The sequence below is a fragment of the Ctenopharyngodon idella genome, chromosome 21 (assembly GCF_019924925.1).
Source record: "Ctenopharyngodon idella isolate HZGC_01 chromosome 21, HZGC01, whole genome shotgun sequence".
Lineage (NCBI taxonomy): Eukaryota > Metazoa > Chordata > Actinopteri > Cypriniformes > Xenocyprididae > Ctenopharyngodon > Ctenopharyngodon idella.
The window spans coordinates 18,603,960-18,627,616 of NC_067240.1; the positions used below are offsets into that span (position 1 = coordinate 18,603,960).

Consider the following 23,657-nt stretch of genomic DNA (forward strand, 5'->3'; position numbering starts at 1 on the left):
ATACTTTTTACTGCACTATGTTTCATATTAAATTTCATTTGATACTCAATTTCATTAGAAATCTAGTACTTTCTTACTTTTACTCAAGTAAAAGTAATAAAAAGTTTTACCTGAGTACAAGTAAAAAGTAAAAAGTACGACATTATGCTTTGGAATGTAGTGAAGTAAAAGTTTTCCAAAGAAATGCATTGATAAAGTACAGATACTTTTTAAATTTACTTGAGTAAAGTAAAAATACTTCACTACTGTCCACCTATATAAAAATCTCTAATATCTCTAATATTGTACCAATGTATCTAGTAAATATGAAAGTGCTAATTACAGAAATGATCCACTTACTTTTCATGGAAATATTTATTTGACACTGATTTAAAAACAGTATTTTGGTACATCATAAAAAGCATTGTTATATATGAAATCATGTTCACAACATCATGCTGAACTCAACCACTGGTGATCTATGAAATATGGGTCACACGTCATAGTGTGCTTTACCAGTTTTCACGTTCAACTAATAGCAACATCATATTTGATATGTTTACTAAGGGCTCATGTTGTTCATGACCAATAACTGCACTATAGAAATATGTACAAAGTTCACAATGCTATTAAGCCACTAAATGCTGTGCAAAAGGCAGTTTACAATGACTTTTCACATGATTTACACTAGCGCTTACAAAGGAAGAGAGAAACGTATGGTGTGACTGAACTGAATGTCCTCCAGTCTGCGTGTATATGCTTGATGTGGCACTTGTGAAACAGCAGCTGCAAAAACCAACTGACACGACATCAAAATCTCCAAAGCTCAATTACTTTTACATTTGAAAATATTTCATAAACAATACGCATTTTTAACTTTACATTGTTTCGAGCGAAGCCAATACTGATCCTGACAACCAATTAGTAAGAGACAGACATACCACTTCACATTTTGGTTTATGAGGAGATTTGAACTAATGACAGTATGAATATTGGATAGATGACTAAAAGTTTTTGAGGACATAATCAGCCATTCCAGTTACACCTGAATAAAATAAATGTAATCGTTTAAAGTATAGTAAACCACTGACAATGATCTGATCAAACACCTGTATTAAATAAAACACTGCATGTGAAGATGTAAACAGTCGTACATGCTTCGATCAGTCAGTCTCGCCCTAGTGTCTCAAGTTTCAAGGAGATGATGCAAGTATTCACTTCCTGTGTCAGAAGCGCTTTCCCTCTGGAGGTGTTGCAACCATCACCTCCTTACCTCCAAAGTCCAAGTAGGCAGTCATGTGGAAGGCCATGTTGGACAGCACCACCAGATACTCACAGCCAGCAAAGAATGAGTAAACTGCCACAGACAGACAACAAGAAATGAATGAACATCAATGTAATTGAAATAGCAAAAGTAATAATTATTGTAATAATATTCTGGCTCAATACATTAACCATAAAACATTACAAATTCAAATAAATTATTTTAAATGATAAAAGTGAATTTTGACATCTGAACGCAATAATGTACAATATGAAAAATTACAGTGTTATTAAACTGTTAGTGTTTTTAAAGATGAACTTAAAATGAATGTTACAAAATAGGAAGATATGCATGCACAATTAAATATCCAATACTGTCTGATACAGATAAATAATCTCAAATATAAAATGACGAATGATTTGGTATGTATATCATATGCATCCCTATTTTAAAGTATATTTCTCCAGCTTTACAGTCTGTGTGATTATAGAAAAGATCAACATAAAGGGCCAGTAAGAGAATTTTTTTATATACACAAGTACTATAAGTACTATATATACATATATACAGAAAAATAACAGCATACTGGTTTTGAATAACATAAAGGTGATTATTTTTGGGTGGACTATTCAAAAACATCAAACAGATAATTCATTATCATTGGTAAGAATTTGTGAGTTTATGCTAAGCATGTAAAATCACCAAAAAGGAACAACTGCTGAGAGGAACATGGGTGGGGTGAATGACAGAATGGCCAAGATGTTGCACTCACTTCCTGCTTCACAGTAGTTGTTGTGCCGCCTGTAGAAATAGAGAGCCAACAGACAGAAGCAACAGTTGAAGAGGAAGAGGCGGCGCTTCAGGCGGTATGACATCATCTCCTGATGTCAGAGAGGGTTTGGGTAGATGCAGTGAAGAAAGAAGAGGAAAAAAGAGAAAGAAGACACACAATGGCATCAGTTCTCTTCTGCAAAGTGATGTGGGGCAAGCAGGTGGGACGAGGTTCTGTGAAAGCACAGAGTACTGCAACCACTTCCCCCGAAACACACAAACACTGCTGCATTCACACAGCAATAGAAATATAAAGATACACTGTGGTCTCTGACACATGAACTCCTTTAATTCTCACCCAGCAGCACAAGCAACACCTTTTATTAGAGCTGTGCTCGTGGTGTCAAGATCACTGGCGTGTTAAGAGTCTATCTAAATAATTACAGCGAGTAAATATATTCGCTGAATGTAAAATGGTCATACACGCTCATTTCATCCAATTAAAAATAGATTGTGTGTATGGATTGTTTAAAAGCTAAACTTAAGCTGCATCTGAAACTGCATAGGGTCTGAAGAGTAGCTACATGATTTAGAACTTACTTTAACTTAGTTAAAAAATAGTATGTTTTATATAGTTTGGACTAGGGCTGTCACTGATGATTATTTTGGTAATTGAGTAATAGAATGATTATTTTGACGATTAATCAAGTAATCTGATATTTATTTTTTTTTTTTTTTTTTTGTGGTGGTAATAAAAAATGACTTAAAAAACATATATAATAACAATGAGGCTATAATATTTGGTTCAAAATAAAAGGGCTTTTCACACTGTGCTTAACCCCAGGTTATCATCGTTCTAAACACCTCTTTTAACACCAGGTAAAGGAACATTTCACACTTGTAATTTAGAAGCGGGGGTTAGCACCGGGGTTATAAAACCCTGCTTCGGAGCACTTGCTTTTGTGGTGTTAACCCCGCATTGCGGTGCCAAACTTGTACAGTGTGAAACGATGCAGTGTTAGAATGTTATGACTAGATGCTTAGCAACGGATAACCAATAGCGTGCCTCATATTCACATGCTTTAGACAGTCACAGAGACACTGCGCATTGTATTTAAACAGTAAATTCAGCGTTTGAGAGGAAAAGTGTCAAATGCGGACTGAAAACGCAACAATTTAAGTGAAGAAGAGACCGTTTCATTCTTACCTTTATAGTCCGAAATGACTATTCAGTATTAACTCGATAGTACAGTCGGAAATATGAGAATGTGCAATGCTAGAGCTATGTAGGTCACATGCTGCGTTTATCCAATCAATGACACTGACAGCGCAAATATGCAAGAACATTAACCCAGGGTTTAGGAATGTACAATGTGAAACGTCATCTTATGAATAACCAGGATTAATTGTTCACCCCGGGTAAATTATGAGCAGTGTGAAACGTGAAGAGAGATAACCCGGGATTCCATTTACCCGGGGTTTACAATGACCCAGGGTGAACTATTTCAAGTGTGAAAAGCCCTAAAGTGCCAGAAGCAAGTAATCATATATAGGGCTTTTCACACTGCGCTTAACCCCGGGTTATCGGCGTTCTAAACATCGCTTTTAACCCCGAGTATAGGAACTTTTTTACACTTGTAATTTAGATGCGAGGTTAGCACCGCTTTTTACCCTAGGTTATATAAGTTTTTGCATATATATATATATATATATATATATATATATATATATATTTGCATATATAAGGTTTTGCAGTGTTAACTCCGCATTGCGGTGCCAAACTTGTACAGTGTGAAACAATGCGTTGTTTGAATGTTACAACTAGATGCTTAGCAACCAATCACGTGCCTTATATTCACTTGCTTTGGGCAGTCATGGAAACACCATGCGATGTATAAACAGTTGTTTCTGTGTATGATAGGAAAATGTCAAACGGGGATGGAAAACGCGTGAAGTGAAGAAGAGACTGTCATTCTTACCTTTATAGCTCGAAAAGTTCATTCAGAAAAAAAAACTTGATATTACAGTCAGCAATGAGGACACACAATGCTAGAAGCTAAACAGGTCACGTGCTGTGTTTGTCCAGTCAGTAACACTGACACCACAAATAAGGACTTTAACCCGGGGTTTAGGAATGTGCAGTGTGAAACGGCAGTTTATGAATACCCAGGATTAACTGTTAACCCCGGGTATAGTATGAGCAGTGTGAAACGTGAATAAAGATAACCCAGGATTCCATTTACCCGGGGTTTACAATGACCCAGGGTGAACTATTTCAAGTGTGAAAAGCCCTATGGTTTTATAGAATAATACACGCGCTTCACGCATGTAAATGTAACAGTTTGTGTAGCGCAGCACTTACTGTGGATGGAGCCGCTCTGAGACGCACGTAACCTACCCGCATGTAAACAAATAAAGCGCTTATATTAAACCCACAGCGCATATATTTATTTAATTGAATCGCAGCCTTTGTACTATTATGAATTCACAAAGGCTGCGATTCAATTAAATAAATATATAGTATGTTTTTAAATGGTTTTAATACGCCATGCAGCCTTAGAAAATGGTTTCATAATGCAGGTCATGGATTCTCGTCCGTGGAATGCGCCACTTCCGGTATTTTCCCGGTTACTCAAAACGGGTAAATAAATCGTAACAGCCATAGTTTGGACATACTACATCAATAACTGTCATTTTTTCTTAAGGCATCAGTTACAGCGCTTCACTGCTATTCGCAACTCCTCTCCCATGGGGTAGTAATGTGTCCATCAGAAGCGCACTTCAGAATCTCGCAGGAATTAGTACGTCATCCGGGTACTTTTCGCTTACTGTTTTATGAATACTTTGAATTTGGACGTACTACACTTTGCACATAAAGTGTTTTTCCTACTATGTAGTAGTAAAGTATGTATATTCAGACACAGGGATAGTGTTTTGTAAGATATATATATTAAATAAATAACACCTAATTTACATTTACCCTAACACTCCATTTCTAACAGGGCTTGCAATATAATTCACTATTTTGTTTTTTTAAAAGGACGAACAGGAAATTTCAACTTAAAACCAGGGCAGGGCAGCTGACATTACACATTTATTTATAGTTTTTATGCATATTACTACAGAAAATTGTATGTGCTTATGAGAAAGGCTTATATCGCCCTCTGCTGGTCTGTTTATAACAGATGTTGGCAAATATGTACAAGTCAAGAATATAGAAAACTCATTACCTCTGCACTAACGGAATAGTTCGCAATCATCGACCACAGCTTGCAGGTGCACAACATGTGGAACAGAGAACTGCCAATAAACACGATGAAGCCGCTCTTATGGAGACCTGTGGACAATATATAAATTAAATTAAATTCAACATAAATTAAATGCTGATCTGAATATACACAACTGTTCAAAAATTTTGAAGAAGTTTATTTTGAAAGAAATTAATACTTTTATTCAGCAAGGATGCAGTAAATTGATTAAAAGTGACAGTAAAGACACTGATAAAGTTACAAAAGAATTTTTTGACTTTTAAACTTTCTATTCATCAAAAGATTACTGCATCCTGAAAAAAAATTCACAGTTTCCACAAAAATATAAAGCAGTACAACTGTTTGCAACATTGATAATTAAATTTTTTTTTTCTTAAATATCAAATCAGCATCTTAGAATGATTTCTGAGGGATTATATTGTCATAATATTTCACAATATTTCTGTTTTCACTGTATTTTTGATCAAATAAATGCAGCCTGGGTGAGCAAAAAGACTTATTTCAAAAACAAATACTATTATGATGTATACTTAAAACTGTGCTTCACAAATTTATTTTTTATCTCATGAATTTTTTTTGCATTACAATACAGAAAGATTTTTTTGGACTAGAATACACAATACAGAGAACTGGGAGGGGAAGAGTGCGCTTTAAATAAAAATTCTAAACGAAAAAAAAAATTAAAAGAAAAAATCAGTTATATTCTGCATGAACAAAAATTTTTTATGGGTCTCAAAAAATATACTCTCATCATACAATTATAACACAGGTAAAACCTGAAGCACTCTTGCATCTCCAACAATTTACAAATATGCCACATTTAACTAATCAATAACAATATAATAAAAACCACATTTTGTGATCCAGCAGGAGCTCTCAGCATCCCTGCATCTGCGTGCGTGTTGAAACAGGACTCAGGGCTTCAGTCCAAAAAAGCACTTACTGTAGGTCTCGGTGGAGGAGACGTAGGTGAGCAGAAGCAGGCCTACATTTTCACTTAAAGCTAAGAGGAATGTGAGGCCACTCAAAAGCTGCTCCGTCAGCCTGCTGGTAAAGCGTCCGCGGTAAAAGCTGAAATAGGCTGCTGCTACCAGGAAGCGTGGGGCAGAATGCAGGCCGATGCTGAAACGCCAGATGTAGCGCTCCGGTGTCAGACTGATGGCTGCGCTGATTGACGGGAGGTAGTTAGGAACCTGTGAAGGATTTTTAAAAGTTCATTATTACAATGTCGCTGCATTTTCTTTTTATGGTCTCTGAAGCTTTTCTTCAGAATTTATAAAAACCTGCTTTTTTCATATTCTCACAAAATGTTTTTCCGCTGCTCTCAGTATGGGTCAAATATATCAGACAAAAAATAATGTGAAAATTAATTTTAAACAAGATTCACTTGAATTAATTAAATGAGACTACAGTTTCATGCAGATTCTGTCTGTTGAATTGTTTGATTACACAGTTGTGACACTGAATTCCTTTGTCATGAAACAGAAATTGCCATAGTTTTTCCTATTGTAATGTATATCTGAGTGAAGCGATTTCTCAAACAAGAAAAAATGTAGGACGGGACTTGATTTTGTCCATCGGAAATCGATTGGATGGTTGTGGTTTGCTGTTGCTGTGATCTCATGTGAGTGACAGGTTGTCCCGCCCTCGCGCCAGTAAACACGTCATCAGAAGAGATGTAAAGAGGGAGGGGACATTATTTTGATTAAAGATTACGAGGGCATGTTATTTTTTTTAAATAATGATATGCATGGATAAATCATTTATAATACTGCAATATTCAATAAAAAAAAAAAGACTTAAGACTTGTCAATTCTGATTTAAAGGGGGCTTAAAACTATATTATAAAATATATATATACACACACACACACACACCTATCAGGCATAACATTATGACCACCTTCCTAATATTGTGTTGGTCCCCCTTTTGCTGCCAAAACAGTCCTGACCCATCGAGGCACAGACTCCTCTAGACCCCTGAAGGTGTGCTGTGGTATCTGGCACCAAGATGTTAGCAGCAGATCCTTTAAGTCCTGTAAGTTGCGAGGTGGGGCCTCCATGGATCGGACTTGTTTGTTCAGCACATCCCACAGATGCTCGATTGGATTGAGATCTGGGGAATTTGGAGGCCAAGTCAACACCTGAAACTCGTTGTTGTGCTCCTCAAACCATTCCTGAACCATTTTTGCTTTGTGGCTGGGCGCATTATCCTGCTGAAAGAAAACGTGATTCATCAGACCAGGCCACCTTCTTCCATTGCTCTGTGGTCCAGTTCTGATGCTCACGTTCCCACTGTTGGTGGTTTTAACGATGGACAGGGGTTGACTGGTCTGCGGCTGCGTATTCTGCACTGTGTATTCTGACACCTTACTATCAGAACCAGCATTAACTTCTTGAGCAATTTGAGCTACAGTAGCTCGTCTGTTGGATCGGACCACACGGGCCAGCCTTCGCTCCCCACGTGCATCAATGAGCCTTGGCCGCCCATGACCCTGTCGCCAGTTCACCACTGTTCCTTCCTTGGACCACTTTTGATAGATACTGACCACTGCAGACCAGGAACACCCCAAAAGAGCTGCAGTTTTGGAGATGCTCTGACCCAGTCATCTAGCCATCACAATTTGACCCTTGTCAAACTCACTCAAATCCTTACATTTACCCATTTTTCTTGCTTCTAACATCAACTTTGAGGACAAAATGTTCACTTACTACTTCACCTGTCAGTGGTCATGATGTTATATAATATATATATATATATATATATATGTATATGTATATATGTAAAGTATTACAAATATAATATTTTACTTAAATTTATATATATATATATATATATATATATATATATATATATATATATATATATATGTAAACTACCGTTGAAGTTTGGGTCAATTTTAAAAAAGCACAAAATAATATTAATATTAGGATATTAGAAAAGCAAAATATATGTGGTCTGAGGACGTGATAATGTAACGTCACATGTCGAGTGAGTATATGTGAGTCTAGCAGTGATGGACTGGTTCTCACCTGGCAGTGTGTGTAGGTAGCATCATTGTAATGGTAGAGTAGAGCCAGCACGATGCAGGCGATGAGGCCGAGCAGCGGCAGACACACTGTGATCACCGCTAACTGCGTGAAAGGCACACGGATTAGAGGCTTGTCTCGATCCACAGATCCGTACGGGACCTGTTGCATCTTCCCTGAACCAGTTACAGCTCCAGATGTGTCAACGGCTACAAACCGATGCTATGCAGTCCATTGCGAGTGCAGTGATGTGTTGACAGTGTCTCTAGACTGTCTAATAATCAGCCGGAGCTGAAGGTGCGGATTTAAAGAGGCTGTGGATCAGGATTTGAAATACATTCTCAGCGACGTTTCGCTCACCTCCGGCTCTCTGTCGTTCGGTTTAATAGCAGACCACCTCTAAATGAAGCGACGTTCAAACCAGTAACGGTACTAAAGTCGTTAATCATTTAATTCGACCAAAAGGTTGTTAAAAAGTGTTAGATAGGTTGTTAGAAGTGTTTAGTGTTAGATTCTCCGAGTGCTATTCTGGATGTCCAAGTGCACTTCGCGAACACTTCCGGTTCCGCGAAGCCAGATTTCAAAATAAAAGTCGTTGTGATGCGGAATTCCTCCCCCACCCCACAGAAATAAAATTTATATTTTAAAACGGACATTCATTTTACAAATTAAAAATTACATTAATTCGCAAACATATTACTCTATTATTTTAAATAATGATTTTCATTTGCTGTTTTTGTAATTTTACAATCTTTACAATCAATTTCTAGACCCGATCCAATGTAAAAAACAAATGACTTTTATTCAACACACAATGCGTATTCTTGTATGTTTCACTGACCACATATATTTAGGGAATGTAGGCCATTCCTTTGGGAAAAATTATCATTACATTGGCTACATTATTTGTCCCTATCATAGGACTGTGTATACAATGAAGCACTGATCCATAATGCTTGCACCAGATGGGGGAAAAAAAACAGACCAGCCTTATGTTCTCGACATCAAATCCACAGTGATATTTCAATCTTAATAATGTAACATGAACAAACCAACCACTGACAAAATTAAGAAAATGTATTGCTAATAGACATCTGATAACATTGCTTCCAAGCAACTGTTTGACAACATGGTGCATCTCTGTATATTTAAAATGGGCCCCTTAATGTGTGTTAAATACAATCCATTAATTTTCTTTTGAAGAAAAAAAAAAAAAAAAAGGGACTCATCCACTGCCCTTTCTTTGAAATGACAAAAACAAAAAAATCTGCCCTCTCTTACTCCAAATAGCACCCTCAAAATCAGTTTCTAGAGAGAGGGCAAAACAGAACATCTGCAAAGTCTGAAGACAAGCAAGAGGTGGGAGTGTGGGAATGTTTAGGGTCTCTTGGCCCAGTCTATTAGAGATGACCTCCAGCTCTCTTCCACAGCATTCACCATTTCTCCGATTCCCACACTTCCTACAGTAGTAGTCAGTCAGGAGTCACTGTCCGAGCCGTTGCTGCTGTCTCGACTGATCTCGATCTGCAGCGAGGGCAGGTTGTCCAGCCGGCTTTTCTTCATCTTGTTGGACTGCTGCTCTTTTTGCTTGATCATTGCTCCCCACACCTTCTGCAGCTGAGAATCATCCTCTTCATCTTCAACTCCGTCAGATTCCTCGTCATCTCGTCGCCTTATTCCTCTTGAGGAAGACGCTCGGGAAGAAGACTTGTCATCGTCTCCACTGTCCTTGTGAGATGGGCCGAGACGGCTCCACAAGCCCCCTGAAAACATAAATAATATTAGTATCAGAAAATAAATGTGAAGAGAACCAAAAGAGTGCAGACTTCACGTGTACCTGTTTTCTTGTCTTTCGAGGACTCTGAGAACAGGCTACGGCTGTCATGTTTGGCTACACCAAGTCGGCTGCGCACGTCAGTCAAAGGCTCTCTCCGAGATACTGCGTTTCTAGAGATGACGGGAGAGACGGAGCGACGTCTCTCCGGAGAGTGTGGTCTCTTGCCTAATCTCTGTCTCACATCTGTGGAGAGTAAAACAAACAAATGCAACATTTTTATATTGTAATAATTTCACAGTTACTCTCCAAATTAATGTAGAAACATCTTAAAAACTGTTTTAAATATTTGTTTACTGGCATCTTTTTATGAATGCTATCAATTTCAACATTTTTTAGCCCTGATTCATTTTTAATTTAAGTGAACTTAAAACAATCTTTACATAAACCCATTATAATAAATGTCATATTTACCTGTGGCCTTTCTACCTGTCTAACAGGTAGGAAGTATACAGAAACTGCATAAATTATAAATTAAATATTGATTAATCCTTATTAAAGCTAGAATTTTCTCTGTTACCTTTGTTCTTTGATCAACATTAAATGACAGACCTCACAGCTACTGGTTTATTAGGCTGCTGTGACTTTAAGTGCTGCCGCTGCTGAACATGCAGATCTGACGCCCATCTCATTTTCTCACAACTCTTTAAGTTCATTTAAGACGTTATATAACTCATTTAAGACTGCTCTTATGAGAATACTCGACAAGACAGGCATTTATGCATAATTATGTGTGTTATTGTTTGTTCAAGCACGAAAGAGAAAAATTAATTGCATGCATTAACGCATTAATTTTGACACCCCTAATATAAATACATCTGAATTATATGTTAATCATTATTGTATTTTACTGATATTATAATGCTTTTAAAGCCAATAAAAAGATTATTGTGCCAATACTAGTAAAATCTGAATGAAATTGAATACAATTTTTCTTTCCTTCCTGTGATAGAGCGGCCCAGAGAGAAGCCACAAGAGTTTACGTTGAATTAAATTCCACATACAGTTTATTGTGTAACCAAAATAACAATATCAAGAATTTTTTTTTTTTTTTTTAAACATAATGTGGGATGTTTTAATATAAACAAGCCCAAAATACACGGGAACTCTTATTTTGAAATGTCTTTGCTTTACTACTTTACTATCAGCTACTCATTCAAAATGATGAGGGAGATAACGTCAGAACGCCAACTCGGTGTCGGCCAGCTCTTGCGTCAGCGTAACACGCATGCGTCGTGCTGCTCATGTGAACATCGTCAGCCAATACAGAGTTGGCGGAAGCCTGCACTGTCTATACAACGTAAACAGCATAGGAGAATGACAGGGAAGAGACGAAATTGTTGAATGAAGTCGTTATTTTTGTTTTGTTTTTGCGCACAAAAAGTATTCTCGTTGCTTCATAACATTAAGGTTGAACCACTGTAGTCACGCTGACTATTTTAACGATGTTTTTACTACTTTTCTGGACCTTGAATGTGGTAATTACATTGCTTTCTATAGGAGATTAAAAAACCCTTGGATTTCATCAAAAATATCTTAATTTGTGTTTCGAAGGTGAACAAAGGTCTTGCGGGTTTGGAACGACATGACGGTAAGTAATTAATGACAGAAATTTCATTTTTGGGTGAACTAACCCTTTAATACTTTTTAAGGGCTCTTGGAAAACCTGTAGATCAGTGGTTCTCAATTAGGGGTTCAAGGCCCACTAGGGGGCCTCAGCAAACTCCCAAGGAAGCTGCAGAATGACTTAAATGTATTTAAAACAAATATATATATATATATATATATATATACACACACAGTGGGTACGGAAAGTATTCAGACCCCCTTAAATTTTTCACTCTTTGTTATATTGCAGCCATTTGCTAAAATCATTTAAGTTCATTTTTTTTCCTCATTAATGTACACACAGAAAAAACACAGAATTGTTGAAATTTTTGCAGATTTATTAAAAAAGAAAAACTGAAATATCACATGGTCCTAAGTATTCAGACGCTTTGCTCAGTATTTAGTAGAAGCACCCTTTTGATCTAATACAGCCATGAGTCTTTTTGGGAAAGATGGAACAAGTTTTTCACACCTGGATTTGGGGATCCTCTGCCATTCCTCCTTGCAGATCCTCTCCAGTTCTGTCAGGTTGGATGGTAAACGTTGGTGGACAGCCATTTTTAGGTCTCTCCAGAGATGCTCAATTGGGTTTAAGTCAGGGCTCTGGCTGGGCCATTCAAGAACAGTCATGGAGTTGTTGTGAAGCCACTCCTTCGTTATTTTAGCTGTGTGCTTAGGGTCATTGTCTTGTTGGAAGGTAAACCTTCGGCCCAGTCTGAGGTCCTGAAGACTCTGGAGAAGGTTTTCGTCCAGGATATCCCTGTACTTGGCCGCATTCATCTTTCCCTCGATTGCAACCAGTCGTCCTGTCCCTGCAGCTGAAAAACACCCCCACAGCATGATGCTGCCACCACCATGCTTCACTGTTGGGACTGTATTGGACAGGTGATGAGCAGTGCCTGGTTTTCTTCACACATACCGCTTAGAATTAAGGCCAAAAAGTTCTATCTTGGTCTCATCAGACCAGAGAATCTTATTTCTCACCATCTTTAGCAAACTCCATGCGGGCTTTCATGTGTCTTGCACTGAGGAGAGGCTTCTGTCGGGCCACTCTGCCATAAAGCCCAGTGCAGTGATGGTTGACTTTCTACAACTTTCTCCCATCTCCCGACTGCATCTCTGGAGCTCAGCCACAGTGATCTTTGGGTTCTTCTTTACCTCTCTCACCAAGGCTCTTCTCCCCCGATAGCTCAGTTTGGCCGGACGGCCAGCTCTAGGAAGGGTTCTGGTCGTCCCAAACGTCTTCCATTTAAGGATTATGGAGGCCACTGTACTCTTAGGAACCTTAAGTGCAGCAGAATTTTGTAACCTTGGCCAGATCTGTGCCTTGCCACAATTCTGTCTCTGAGCTCTTCAGGCAGTTCCTCTGACCTCATGATTCTCATTTGCTCTGACATGCACTGTGAGCTGTAAGGTCTTATATAGACAGGTGTGTGGCTTTCCTAATCAAGTCCAATCAGTATAATCAAACACAGCTGGACTCAAATGAAGGTGTAGAACCATTTCAAGGATGATCAGAAGAAATGGACAGCACCTGAGTTAAATATATGAGTGTCAAAGCAAAGGGTCTGAATACTTAGGACCATGTGATATTTCAGTTTTTCTTTTTTAATAAATCTGCAAAAATGTCAATAATTCTGTTTTTCTGTCAATATGGGGTGCTGTGTGTACATTAATGAGGAAAAAAAATGAACTTAAATGATTTTAGCAAATGGCTGCAATATAACAAAGAGTGAAAAATTTAAGGGGGTCTGAATACTTTCCGTACCCACTGTGTATATATATATATATATTTTACGGGTGGAACGGTTTAGATTTCTCACAGTTCAGTTCGTATCACAGTTTTAGGGTCAGGTTTTGGTACAGGTCGGTATGTGCTATGTTCAGTAAAAAAAATAGGACAATTGTCAAATAAAGATAAAGAAAATAAAAACAAATATTCTAACTACAAGAAACAGGACAAATAAATACATGAGAGCTAAGATATAAATAAAATAAATACTTTACAGGTTTTTCAGGTATCTAACAGCTTTCAGGTACAGAAATTGAATAAAGTAATCAAATATAAAATAACACCATATAAACTTCTTTGAATAATTAAATAAAGATAAAACATTATTTAAGTTACAAAAGCTATTCAGTCAAGAATGATTTCTATATATAAATAAATCTGAAAATAAAACATTAAGATTTTTATGTTTTTTTCATCTCTCAATAACTAACCAGTCTTGCCAGTTGTAGCCACTGGGGGACGTGATCTCGGTTGAGAGAGTCCCTGCCTCTTCTCCTCCAGTAACTGCCTCACATCAATCACTTTGTCTGATGTAGATTTGGACGAGCCTCCTCCTCCTCCTCCTCCTCCTCCTCCACCACCACCAATGCGACTCTTAACACTGCTACTTGTTTCGGTCCGTATGGAGTTCCTAGTGGAAAGTAGAAGGGACAAAATGTGCAATTACTATCAAGACAATCAAACTCATCATGAATCTTTTCAGCACGAAGATAACATTTACATCCAAAGGATAAAACTCAAATCCCAAAATGTAGCAAATGCTTGATCATTTGGACTCAAAAGAAATCTTGACTTACCGGAGACTGCGAAGGTTGGTTTCTACCTCGTCGGCATACATGGTCATCTTCATGCTCTTTTTAGGAGAAGGCGTTGAGATCATTTTCAGTTCCAGATCGTAGTCCATCTCATCTGAATCTGAAGATGCGGGCGACGGGCTTTCTAAGCGATTACGCAGGCCTCCTTCCCCAAGCCGTGGCCCCCGTTCCCTGTCTCCCCGATCGCGGTACTCCACCACTCTATCATCAGCATCCATGTCTTCTTCTCCATCCTCCTCCTCTTCTTCCTCTTCCTCTATAGGCTCTTCTGGCAGATTCACCAGGTCAGCTGATAAAAGAGAAAGAGCTCAACTGACAGACCCAAAAACAAAAAAAACCCCCACAAGACAAGGATGTTTATTATTTAAAAGAGATTTACCAGAGTGTCGATGAGTGTAAGGTGGGGTGTGTCCCATACTGTCTCCAATCAGAGGCTTTTTGGTCTTCAGAATGTCACGCTGGATTCTCCGTGTGTGATACCTCCGTTTCCTACAGAAATAGACAATTCCAGAAAATGATTAAAGGGATAGTTCACATCGTCCATTTAAAAGGCAGTGAATAGTGACCAGCACCAAGCTTTTTAAAAAAGACGCAAAAGTATTACAGAATGATCCCATGCAACATGTGCCATATATTCCAAGTGTTATGGGGGTGTACGATAGGGTTTGGTAAAAAACAAATGTTGATCATGGCCGTTGGTTTCTCTGCTGCACGAGGTGCGTGTTCGTGAGACTGGTATTACCACCACGCAGCTCACTTCCTCTAGCGCAAAAAAAGCACACAAGTTGTGAGAAATCAAGATTAACAAAAAGACAACATGAAATACAATGCCTAGAAATCCCAAAAAAGTATGTGTACTTTCTTCACTGAGTCAAATATCACAGGACCGGATATCTGTTTGTCTGATGACAGTCAGAATGATAGTTGACAGATGTGATGTGATACATTCTTGTTACTACGAACACAATGGATATATTGACCTCAGAGAAGATGGTACATGGGTTGTATTTCATGTTGCGATTTTGTTAATCTTAATTTCTCACAATTAGTGTGCTTTTTCTGGGTGAGACTGAGAAAACTGAGGTGCTAATAGAGTCTCACAAAAAAGCACATTGTGGAGCCATGCAGAGAAGAACAACGGCTACGGCCAAGAATTTCATTAAAGGAACACTCCATTTTTTTGAAAATAGGCTCATTTTTCAACTCCCCTAGAGTTAAACAGTTGAGTTTTACCGTTTTCGAATCCATTCAGCCGATCTCCGGGTCTGGCAGTACCACTTTTAGCATAGCTTAGCATAGTTCATTGAATCTGATTAGACCGTTAGCATCTCGCTCAAAAATGACCAAAGAGTTTCGATATTTTTCCTATTTAAAACTTGACTCTTCTGTAGTTACATCGTGTACTAAGACCGACGGAAAATGCCGTACCATGGGTGCAGCTGCGTAATATCATTGCGCCTGCTGCACCCATGGTACGGCAGCAAAGTTCCTTGATCATTACGCTGGAATGAGAGTATAGTTCCTAGCCATATCGGCCTAGAAAATCGCAACTTTTCATTTTCCGTTGGTCTTAGTACACAATGTAACTACAGAAGAGTCAAGTTTTAAATAGGAAAAATATTGGAACTCTTTGGTCATTTTTGAGCGAGATGCTAACGGTCTAATCAGATTCAATGAACTATGCTAAGCTATGCTAAAAGTGGTACCGCCAGACCCGGAGATCGGCTGAATGGATTCGAAAACGGTAAAACTCAACTGTTTAACTCTAGGGGAGTTGGAAAATGAGCCTATTTTCAAAAAAAGTGGAGTGTTCCTTTAAATAATGCATCAAATTTCTGTTGGTTTTTTACCAAATCCTATCGAATACCCCCAGAACACTTATGGTACACAATATGGCACGTGTTGCATAGGATCATTCTGTGATACTTCTGTTTCTTTTTTTAAACAGCTTGTTGCCGGTCGCTATTCACTGCTATTATACTGATGATCAATTTAATGCGTCCTTGCTAGTGCTGTCAATCGATTAAAAAAAAAAAAAAAAAAAAACTAAATCGCACATTTTTTTCTGTAATTAATTGCTATTAAAAATATTGGAGTTTAATATTTTTATATATTGTAATGCTTTCACAGTTACTCTCCAAATTAATGTAGAAACAACTTAAAGACAGTATATTTTAAATATTTGTTTAATGGCATCTTTTTATGAATGAAGCCCAGTATTACTGATACTGGCACTGATGAAAATTATTTTTTTTAAAACATTAATTATAGACATTCAACCTTACAGTATAACTGAAAGCTATCAATTTCAGCATTTATTAGACTTTAAAAAATAACTTCATTTAAGTGAACTTCACATAAACCCACTATAACAAAAGTCATATTTACCTGTGGCCTGTCTGTATATTTCCTATCTGTCTAACAGGTAGGAAATATACAGAAATTGAACAAAGTTTTCAAACACTTTACAGTCTGCACTGCAGAAATTATAAATTAAATATAGATTAATCCTTATTAAAGCTACAATTTTCTCTGTTACCTTTGTTCTTTGATTAACATTGATTACAGACATCACAGCAACAGGTTTATTAGGCTGCTGTGACTTTAAGAGCTGCCGCTGCCAAACATGATGTGGATCTGACGCACATCTCATTTTCTCACAACTCTTCGTTCATTTAAGATGTTTTAACTCGTGAACTTGATACTGGCGCGTGTCTTTCTGTGCACACGAGTTGCGTGTGTGTCACACAGACGCGACATTCACAGACAGCGCGGCCTCATTTGTCTTGTGTGCCGCTTGAATGGTTTAAAAGCATTTGCGTGAATAAGAGCGTGATCATATAATGTAATGCTAGCCAAATTATAATGGAAAAACGGATGCTGCGTTAATTGTGTTAAATATTTTTAACGCGTTAAACTGAAAAAATGTAATCGCACATGTTAATTTTGAAACCACTAGTCCTTGCTAAATAAAAGTATTTTTTCTAAAAAAACAAAAACAAAACCTTTGAGTAGTATATGTCTATGAAAATCTCTAGCAGCGTTTGTTTGCAGGCAAGTTCTTCTTACCAAGAGTTACTTAGAATGCCTTTCATGCCGCCATAGTTTGGATTCCCATATTTCATGTAGTACCGACTTCTCCTGGCCGCACCCATCTCCTTTTTGTCATCTGAAGGAAAATAACACAGTTAAGAGTGTTAACATGCAGGTATCTTTTTTGCGGTTGTGAACAGCCTGTTCTTTATCAACGTAATCAGCATTAGGGGCTTTCACACTGGGTAGTTATAAAAAATAAGTTAATGTTATACAGCTGTGGTCAGAATTATTGGCATCCTTGGTAAATATGATCAAAGATGACTGTAAAAATAAATCTGCATCATTTATCCTTTTGATTTTTAATTCATAAAATGAGCAAAAATCTAACCTTTCACTGAAGGAAAAGAATTGAAAGTAGAGTGGAAAATACATTATGAAATAAATGTTTTTCTCCAAAACATTTTTTATGAGTAAAATATCTCTGAAGTATATTCCCATTCATATTTACATTTTTTTAGTACACCAGGATGATCATGAACATGAAATTGTCCAGCCATGACTTCCTGTTCCACAGGAGTATAAACAAGAGGAAACACAAAGGCCAATTTCCCATAATCATTCATCACAATGAGAAAAACCAAAGAATATAGTTCTGATGTGCAGCAAAAGATTGTTGAGCTTCACAAAATAGAAAGTGGCTGTAAGAAAATAGCTAAAGCATTGAAAATCCCCATTTCCACTATCAGGGCAATAATTAACAAGTTCCAATCAACTAAAGATGTTACAAATCTGCCTGGAAGAGGACCTGTGTCTAAATCGTCCTAACGCGCAGTGAGGAGGAAAGTTTGAGTGGCCAAAGACTCTCCAAGGATCACAGCTGGAGAATTGCAGAGATTAGTTGAGTCTTGAGTCTCAGAAAGCCTAAAAAAAAATTATCAAACAGCACCTACATCCCCACAAGTTGTTCGGGAGGGTTTCAAGAAAAATCCTCTGCTCTCATCCAGAAACAATCCCCTGCATATTCAGTTGTCAGACAAGATTAGAACTTCAAACGGGACCGGCTTCTATGGTCAGATGAAACTAAAAAAAAAAGAGCTTTTTGGCAGCAAACCCACCAGATGGGTTTGGTGCAGACAGGGTAAAAAGTACCCCATGCCCACGGTTAAATATACTGCTGGATCTTTAATGTTGTGGGCCTATTTTCCTGCTGGAGGTCCTGGACATCTTGTTCAGATACATGGTATCATGGATTCTATCAAATACTAACAGATAAAAATCAAAACCTGACCGCTTCTGCTAGAAATCCAATAATGGGCCGTGGTTGGATCTTCCATCAGGACAATGATCCAAAACAAACATCAAAACCAACACAAAAATGTGTCACTGAGCACAAAATGAAGCTTCTGCCATTGTCGTCACAGTCCCCTGACCTGAACCCTAAAGAAAATGAGTGGAGTGAACTGAAGAGAAGAAGCACCAACATGGAGCTGGAAATCTGAAGGATCTGGAGAGATTCTGCATGAAGGAATGGTCTCTGATCTCTTGTCAGGTGTTCTCCAAACTCATCAGGCATTATAGGTGAAGACTCAGAGCTGTTATCTTGGCAAAAGGAATTTGCAAAAAGTATTGAATAAAGGGCTGCCAATAATTGTGGCCAACGTGTTTTGGAGAAAAACATTTATTTTATATTTAGATTTTCCCCCCACTTTCAATTCTTTTCCGTCAATGAAAGGTTAGATTTTTGAATTTTATGAATTAAAGATCAAAAGGATAAACAATGCAGATTTATTTTTACAGTCATCTTTGATCATATTTATCAAGGGTGCCAATAATTCTGACCACAACTGTATATATAACTGGTCACCAGGGCAGTCCCCAGAGAACTTTCCTGGTTGCATTCGCACCGCCAGTTGGAACTGTGAAGTGACGTAAGCCGTCATTTACATCTTGCCGCTCTAGTTGTTGTACGGGACTTTCATTTACGATCTGTTTAACAGTCCTAACTTGTACATCATTAGATAGAACTGTTATACAAAGAAAGTAAACTGTATACGAAAAAGTATTAGCATTTGCCATGTAGTTCATGCCAATGTTGCTAGTTGAGCAGAAATACATAATCATGTTTCGCTTGGTCCCTTCCAAAGTCGTTTGGATTTCCTATTTAGTGTAAAGGTTGAGAAGTGCCTGGACTACAGCGATGGTCCATCTATCGCTATTTTCCATGTTCGTGGAGTAAATATATAGGCTATAAACTGTGTTTACACAGCTTTTTAAAAATGTCAAGTGCCGGTGTTTTGCTTGTGTTCGGCCAATCAGCGTACACTTACGTCACTGCTAGTTCCTATTGTGCTGGATTAGACCCTACTCTGAAGTAGGAGATAATTTAGTTTTCCCTAAAAGTCGTTCCTAGAATAAAATCTTTCCCAGTTCCGGTGGCGCGAACACGCCAAAAAACAGGTACTTCCGCCATTAGTTATAGGAACTATAAAAAGGTTCCTCTGGTGCGAAAGCCCCTCTCGACTAATGAAGAGCTCTTGACAAAATTCCTTATATTTGTAGGTGACACTCAAGTATGTTTCTCACCTTGGGTGGCAAAGCGCAAGAACAGCTTGTTGCCTTTGAAGGGCTTGGTTGTAGGCCGCAGATCATTCCGGAGGAGAGATTCTCGCTCTGCTTGGGACAGGAGGCTTGTCTAGGATCAAAATATGAAATATAAGGTACATCCCTTCTCAAGAATAAATAAATAAATAAAAAAAATAAATGACAATTACTATTAAGAATCTAACTAAAGGATGTGACCAGTTTACCTCTGCAGGGTCCGGTGTTTTCTTTTCTGTCTCTTCCTCAATGTCGCTAGCTTTACCCTCACTGCCATCACTGCTCCTGCTCTTATCCACTTTCACCACCTCATCTTCATCGTCATCATCTACCTCACCTTCCTCCTCATCCTCCTCCTCCTCATCATCAGAGCCACGGCTTCGCCGAGCTGTTGAGCAACAGTGTGACAGTTTTGTTTTGCAAAACTTGGTGGAACATAGTGTCTATTTCAAGGTGACGAGGTAATGAGAAGACAAACCTTTCTGCGGCTGGACTGGAAGTTCAGAGGGTTTCAAGCAGTCTGTGTTTGTGACCTCTTCTTTGTCTGGTATTCGACTCAAGTTAATGAGAGCTCTGGTTGAAGTGATGTCGTCTAGCCACACCACGTTGCCTGGAAACAGTGTGATTTGACTATGAGCCTCACAATCCAGTCTTAAACAAAACTGTTTCCATTTCAGATTTGGATGCATTCAACATGTATAATTATGAGAGCGGGGTAATAATATCCGTGAGGCTGTACTTACAGGAAGCGTCATCTATCCACTCAATGTGGGCAGGTGGATACTCTTTAAAGTAGCCAAAAACATCCTGAGTGCTCATGTCATCAACTCCACTCATGTGTAGGGCTTCCAGACGCACCTTTGGGATTGCTAAAGAGAGTACACAGTACACAAGAGTGCGAGAGATGAGCTTAAGTTCCTTTAAAAGGATAGTTTACTAAAAATGAGTAAGAGTTTTTTGTTAATTTTTGCCTTCTGCCATAGCTCTCAAATCTTATTTGCATTCCTACACATTCAATGTTGAAAGAGCACTGTGAGGATTTTTTTGGGTTCCACAGAAAAAATCTGAATGGCAAAATTCTGGATTAAACGTTATATTATGTTAAAAATCTATGTACAACTAATTAAAAAAACTTTAACATTAATACTTCTCAGTTCTCACAAATTACAAAAAAATAGCACGAGTACAATTTTTAACAACTAGTTTTAAACTTTTTTTCATAAACTGTCAATATCATAAACACTATTGTAAACTTTTTTAAAAAACATTTTTAAATTGTTTTTAACGTGGGGCAGTTGTGGCCTAACTGTTAGAGCGTCTTGTCTTTTGAGTCTTGTAACCCAAAAATTGTGTATTCGACTCTCAGTACCACCAGGAAATGTAGGTTTCCACTCTCATTACCCACAACTGAGGTGCCCTTGAGCAAAGTACCTAACCCCCAATCACTCCCCAGGCGCTGGAGCAAAAACGGCTGCCCACTGCTCAGGGTGTGTGTGCTCTTGGATGGATGAAATGCAGAGCACAAATTCCAAGTACGACACCATACTTGGCCACACGTCGTATCACATTCATCAAACATTTTAACATGTGAAGGCATTTTGCCATTTTCGCCAGGAGATCCATTATGACATTGCGATTAAACATTACAAGGTCAAAAAAAGAAACGTGCACGGATTAATTATTTACAATAAGATCTATAACATGCATTTAGTAAATGAAAAGGATTAAATTTAATTTCATGTCGACTTTAAATCAATTGTTGTGCTCTAGCTGTTTAAGATTTCTTACCTTTCTTCAACAAATCCCGGTCCAGAATAACGTTCCTCTGGGCCAGATTTTCCTCAGCACTAAAATGAAATCTTCTTGCTCGCTTCTCCTTCTTCTCAATGGCCTCCTGAAAACGTACAAATGTGGTGAACAACAGGTACATTACTAGCACGGCTAATATATTCACACATCCAACTGGCACTTACCTTAGACGTGACATCGATTCCAGTGATAAAGGTGCCAGCCTTATTTTCATAGCGTCGACTGGTGTCCTGTGGAAACAGTTAACGTAACGTTAATCATACAGATATGCATGTGAGCAGCAAATACAGAAGAATGTCTTCACTTGGTACTTTTTGATTCAAGATGGTCACATATCTACAATACAGTTTTGTACGGTCATATACAATCAATATAATTTATCAGTATAGAAATAACTGCACCAAATGAAGTCTGTCAGTCTCAGGAAACTTGGGCCAGAGATTTTACATGACTTTCACAAGTTCCTACGAAAACACAGACTATCCCTATACTTTATGCAAATATTGTATAACCCACCATAAACCCATTACAATAACCTGTTCAGAAGCAGGCTAAGCGCTGCGACGAACCCTCGCTCTGAACCAAACACCGCATTATGATCATCAACGGCCGGCTTCCTACACTACGCGAGGCCGTGGTTTGAAAGAGGCCTACGGACTAACTCACCGGCAACAGCTCCTTTAAACTTCGGCGAACAGGTATGGACTCCAGCTCTCCCTCCTCCACCTCCATGGGTTCCGCTTCCCGAGCATCTCGATCCGAGTCTGATTCGGAGTCTGACTCTGACCGATCGGACGCGCTTTCGGACTTCACAGACACCCGCAGGCTGCGCACCGCCGCCATGTTCACTCAATCTAAAAGCGAGCTAACGGCTAACTCTCAATGAAGTGAATGGAGCCTCGCGCTAGCAGTGCTAACACTGCGCTTGAGCCTCGCGACACACACACACACGCCGCCCAGCAGACGGTCGCTGCTAGAGTGTGACCCGCCCTCTTTCACTAAAGCAAAAGCAGATTATACATGCACTAACATTCATATTTAGGATGTAATGTATTTATATGCGATACACAGAAACAGCATCCTGGGATTAAAGAGTAGAATCGATATATAAGTCTGCTTAGGTTAATTAATCACCTAAACTAAATTACATTTAGTGTCATTAGAAGTCATTTTACAGGTAAGCCCTGCTTGTATATTAAAAGTGCATTCAGAAAAGCTTTTCTGTCACATATTCTCACAAATTGTTAATAGAATGATTTCAGGGACCATCAGGAACTGATATAATAATCAAGTTAATAGATTTTACATCAAAATAAGCCATAAAAAAAAATAATTCATCCACAAACCATGATTTTGTGATGCAACAAGTTTTATTTCTTTGATGAAAAACAGTGACACCCAAAAGTATTTGGATACTTTAAAAAAAAATTATAAATAATTTTAATAAAGCATTTAAACTATATATATATATATATATATATATATATATATATATAAAGAGAGGTCCATCATGGGCCTCAACAGGGTTCTAGGGGGTCTGTGGAAAAGTTCAGAGAAAAATGTAAATAATTGAATCTAGTTCTCTAGTAAAGTTTGTTTGCAGTTTCCATTTTATTTATTTTATTATTATTATTATTATTATTATTTCTACCCTACCTAATGACATTCATACCATTATAAATGTGGCTTAAGCATCCAAATCATTTTTGGGGACACTATGTCCGTACATACTGTCATAGATCAGTTTTCATCACATTGTAAGTCCCTGCCGTACATTGTTAAAAAAAAAAAAAAAGACGTAAGAGTGCATTGTACAGTCAGGAGACCGAGAAGCTACGGCCTGGCTCACAAAT

At 38.1% G+C, this 23,657-nt stretch overlaps 2 protein-coding genes across 2 annotated transcripts; both read right to left on the reverse strand.

The window, feature by feature from the left end:
• Window positions 1–335: 335 nt before the first annotated feature.
• Window positions 336–8,897, reverse strand: pgap2 (post-GPI attachment to proteins 2). Its single transcript, XM_051876690.1, has 5 exons — window positions 8,316–8,897; window positions 6,227–6,476; window positions 5,245–5,351; window positions 2,016–2,124; window positions 336–1,336 (listed from the first exon to the last, which is right to left on the reverse strand). Exons 1-5 carry the CDS (start codon window positions 8,481–8,483, stop codon window positions 1,206–1,208), a joined length of 765 nt encoding a protein of 254 aa, XP_051732650.1. The 5' UTR covers window positions 8,484–8,897; the 3' UTR covers window positions 336–1,205.
• Window positions 8,898–9,095: 198 nt separating this feature from the next.
• On the reverse strand, window positions 9,096–22,800 carry ncbp3 (nuclear cap binding subunit 3). Its single transcript, XM_051876651.1, has 13 exons — window positions 22,471–22,800; window positions 21,969–22,034; window positions 21,784–21,889; window positions 20,739–20,864; window positions 20,474–20,605; window positions 20,205–20,383; window positions 19,981–20,089; window positions 17,431–17,530; window positions 14,741–14,850; window positions 14,344–14,650; window positions 13,978–14,177; window positions 10,150–10,332; window positions 9,096–10,075 (listed from the first exon to the last, which is right to left on the reverse strand). The coding sequence occupies exons 1-13, from the start codon at window positions 22,645–22,647 to the stop codon at window positions 9,789–9,791; spliced, it is 2,082 nt and encodes a 693-aa protein (XP_051732611.1). The 5' UTR covers window positions 22,648–22,800; the 3' UTR covers window positions 9,096–9,788.
• Window positions 22,801–23,657: the final 857 nt, after the last annotated feature.

Coding starts and splice junctions, on each gene's coding strand:
- ncbp3 (XM_051876651.1), bottom strand. CDS start 22,647: ATGGCGGCGGTGCGCAGCCTGCGGGTGTCTGTGAAGTCCGAAAGCGCG. Junction 20,090..20,204: donor AAACACCGGACCCTGCAGAG/GTAAACTGGTCA, acceptor TTTTGATCCTAG/ACAAGCCTCCTGTCCCAAGC. Junction 14,851..17,430: donor GGCATTCTAAGTAACTCTTG/GTAAGAAGAACT, acceptor CTATTTCTGTAG/GAAACGGAGGTATCACACAC.
- pgap2 (XM_051876690.1), bottom strand. CDS start 8,483: ATGCAACAGGTCCCGTACGGATCTGTGGATCGAGACAAGCCTCTAATC. Junction 6,477..8,315: donor CTACCTACACACACTGCCAG/GTGAGAACCAGT, acceptor AATCCTTCACAG/GTTCCTAACTACCTCCCGTC. Junction 2,125..5,244: donor ACTATTCCGTTAGTGCAGAG/GTAATGAGTTTT, acceptor CTCTGACATCAG/GAGATGATGTCATACCGCCT.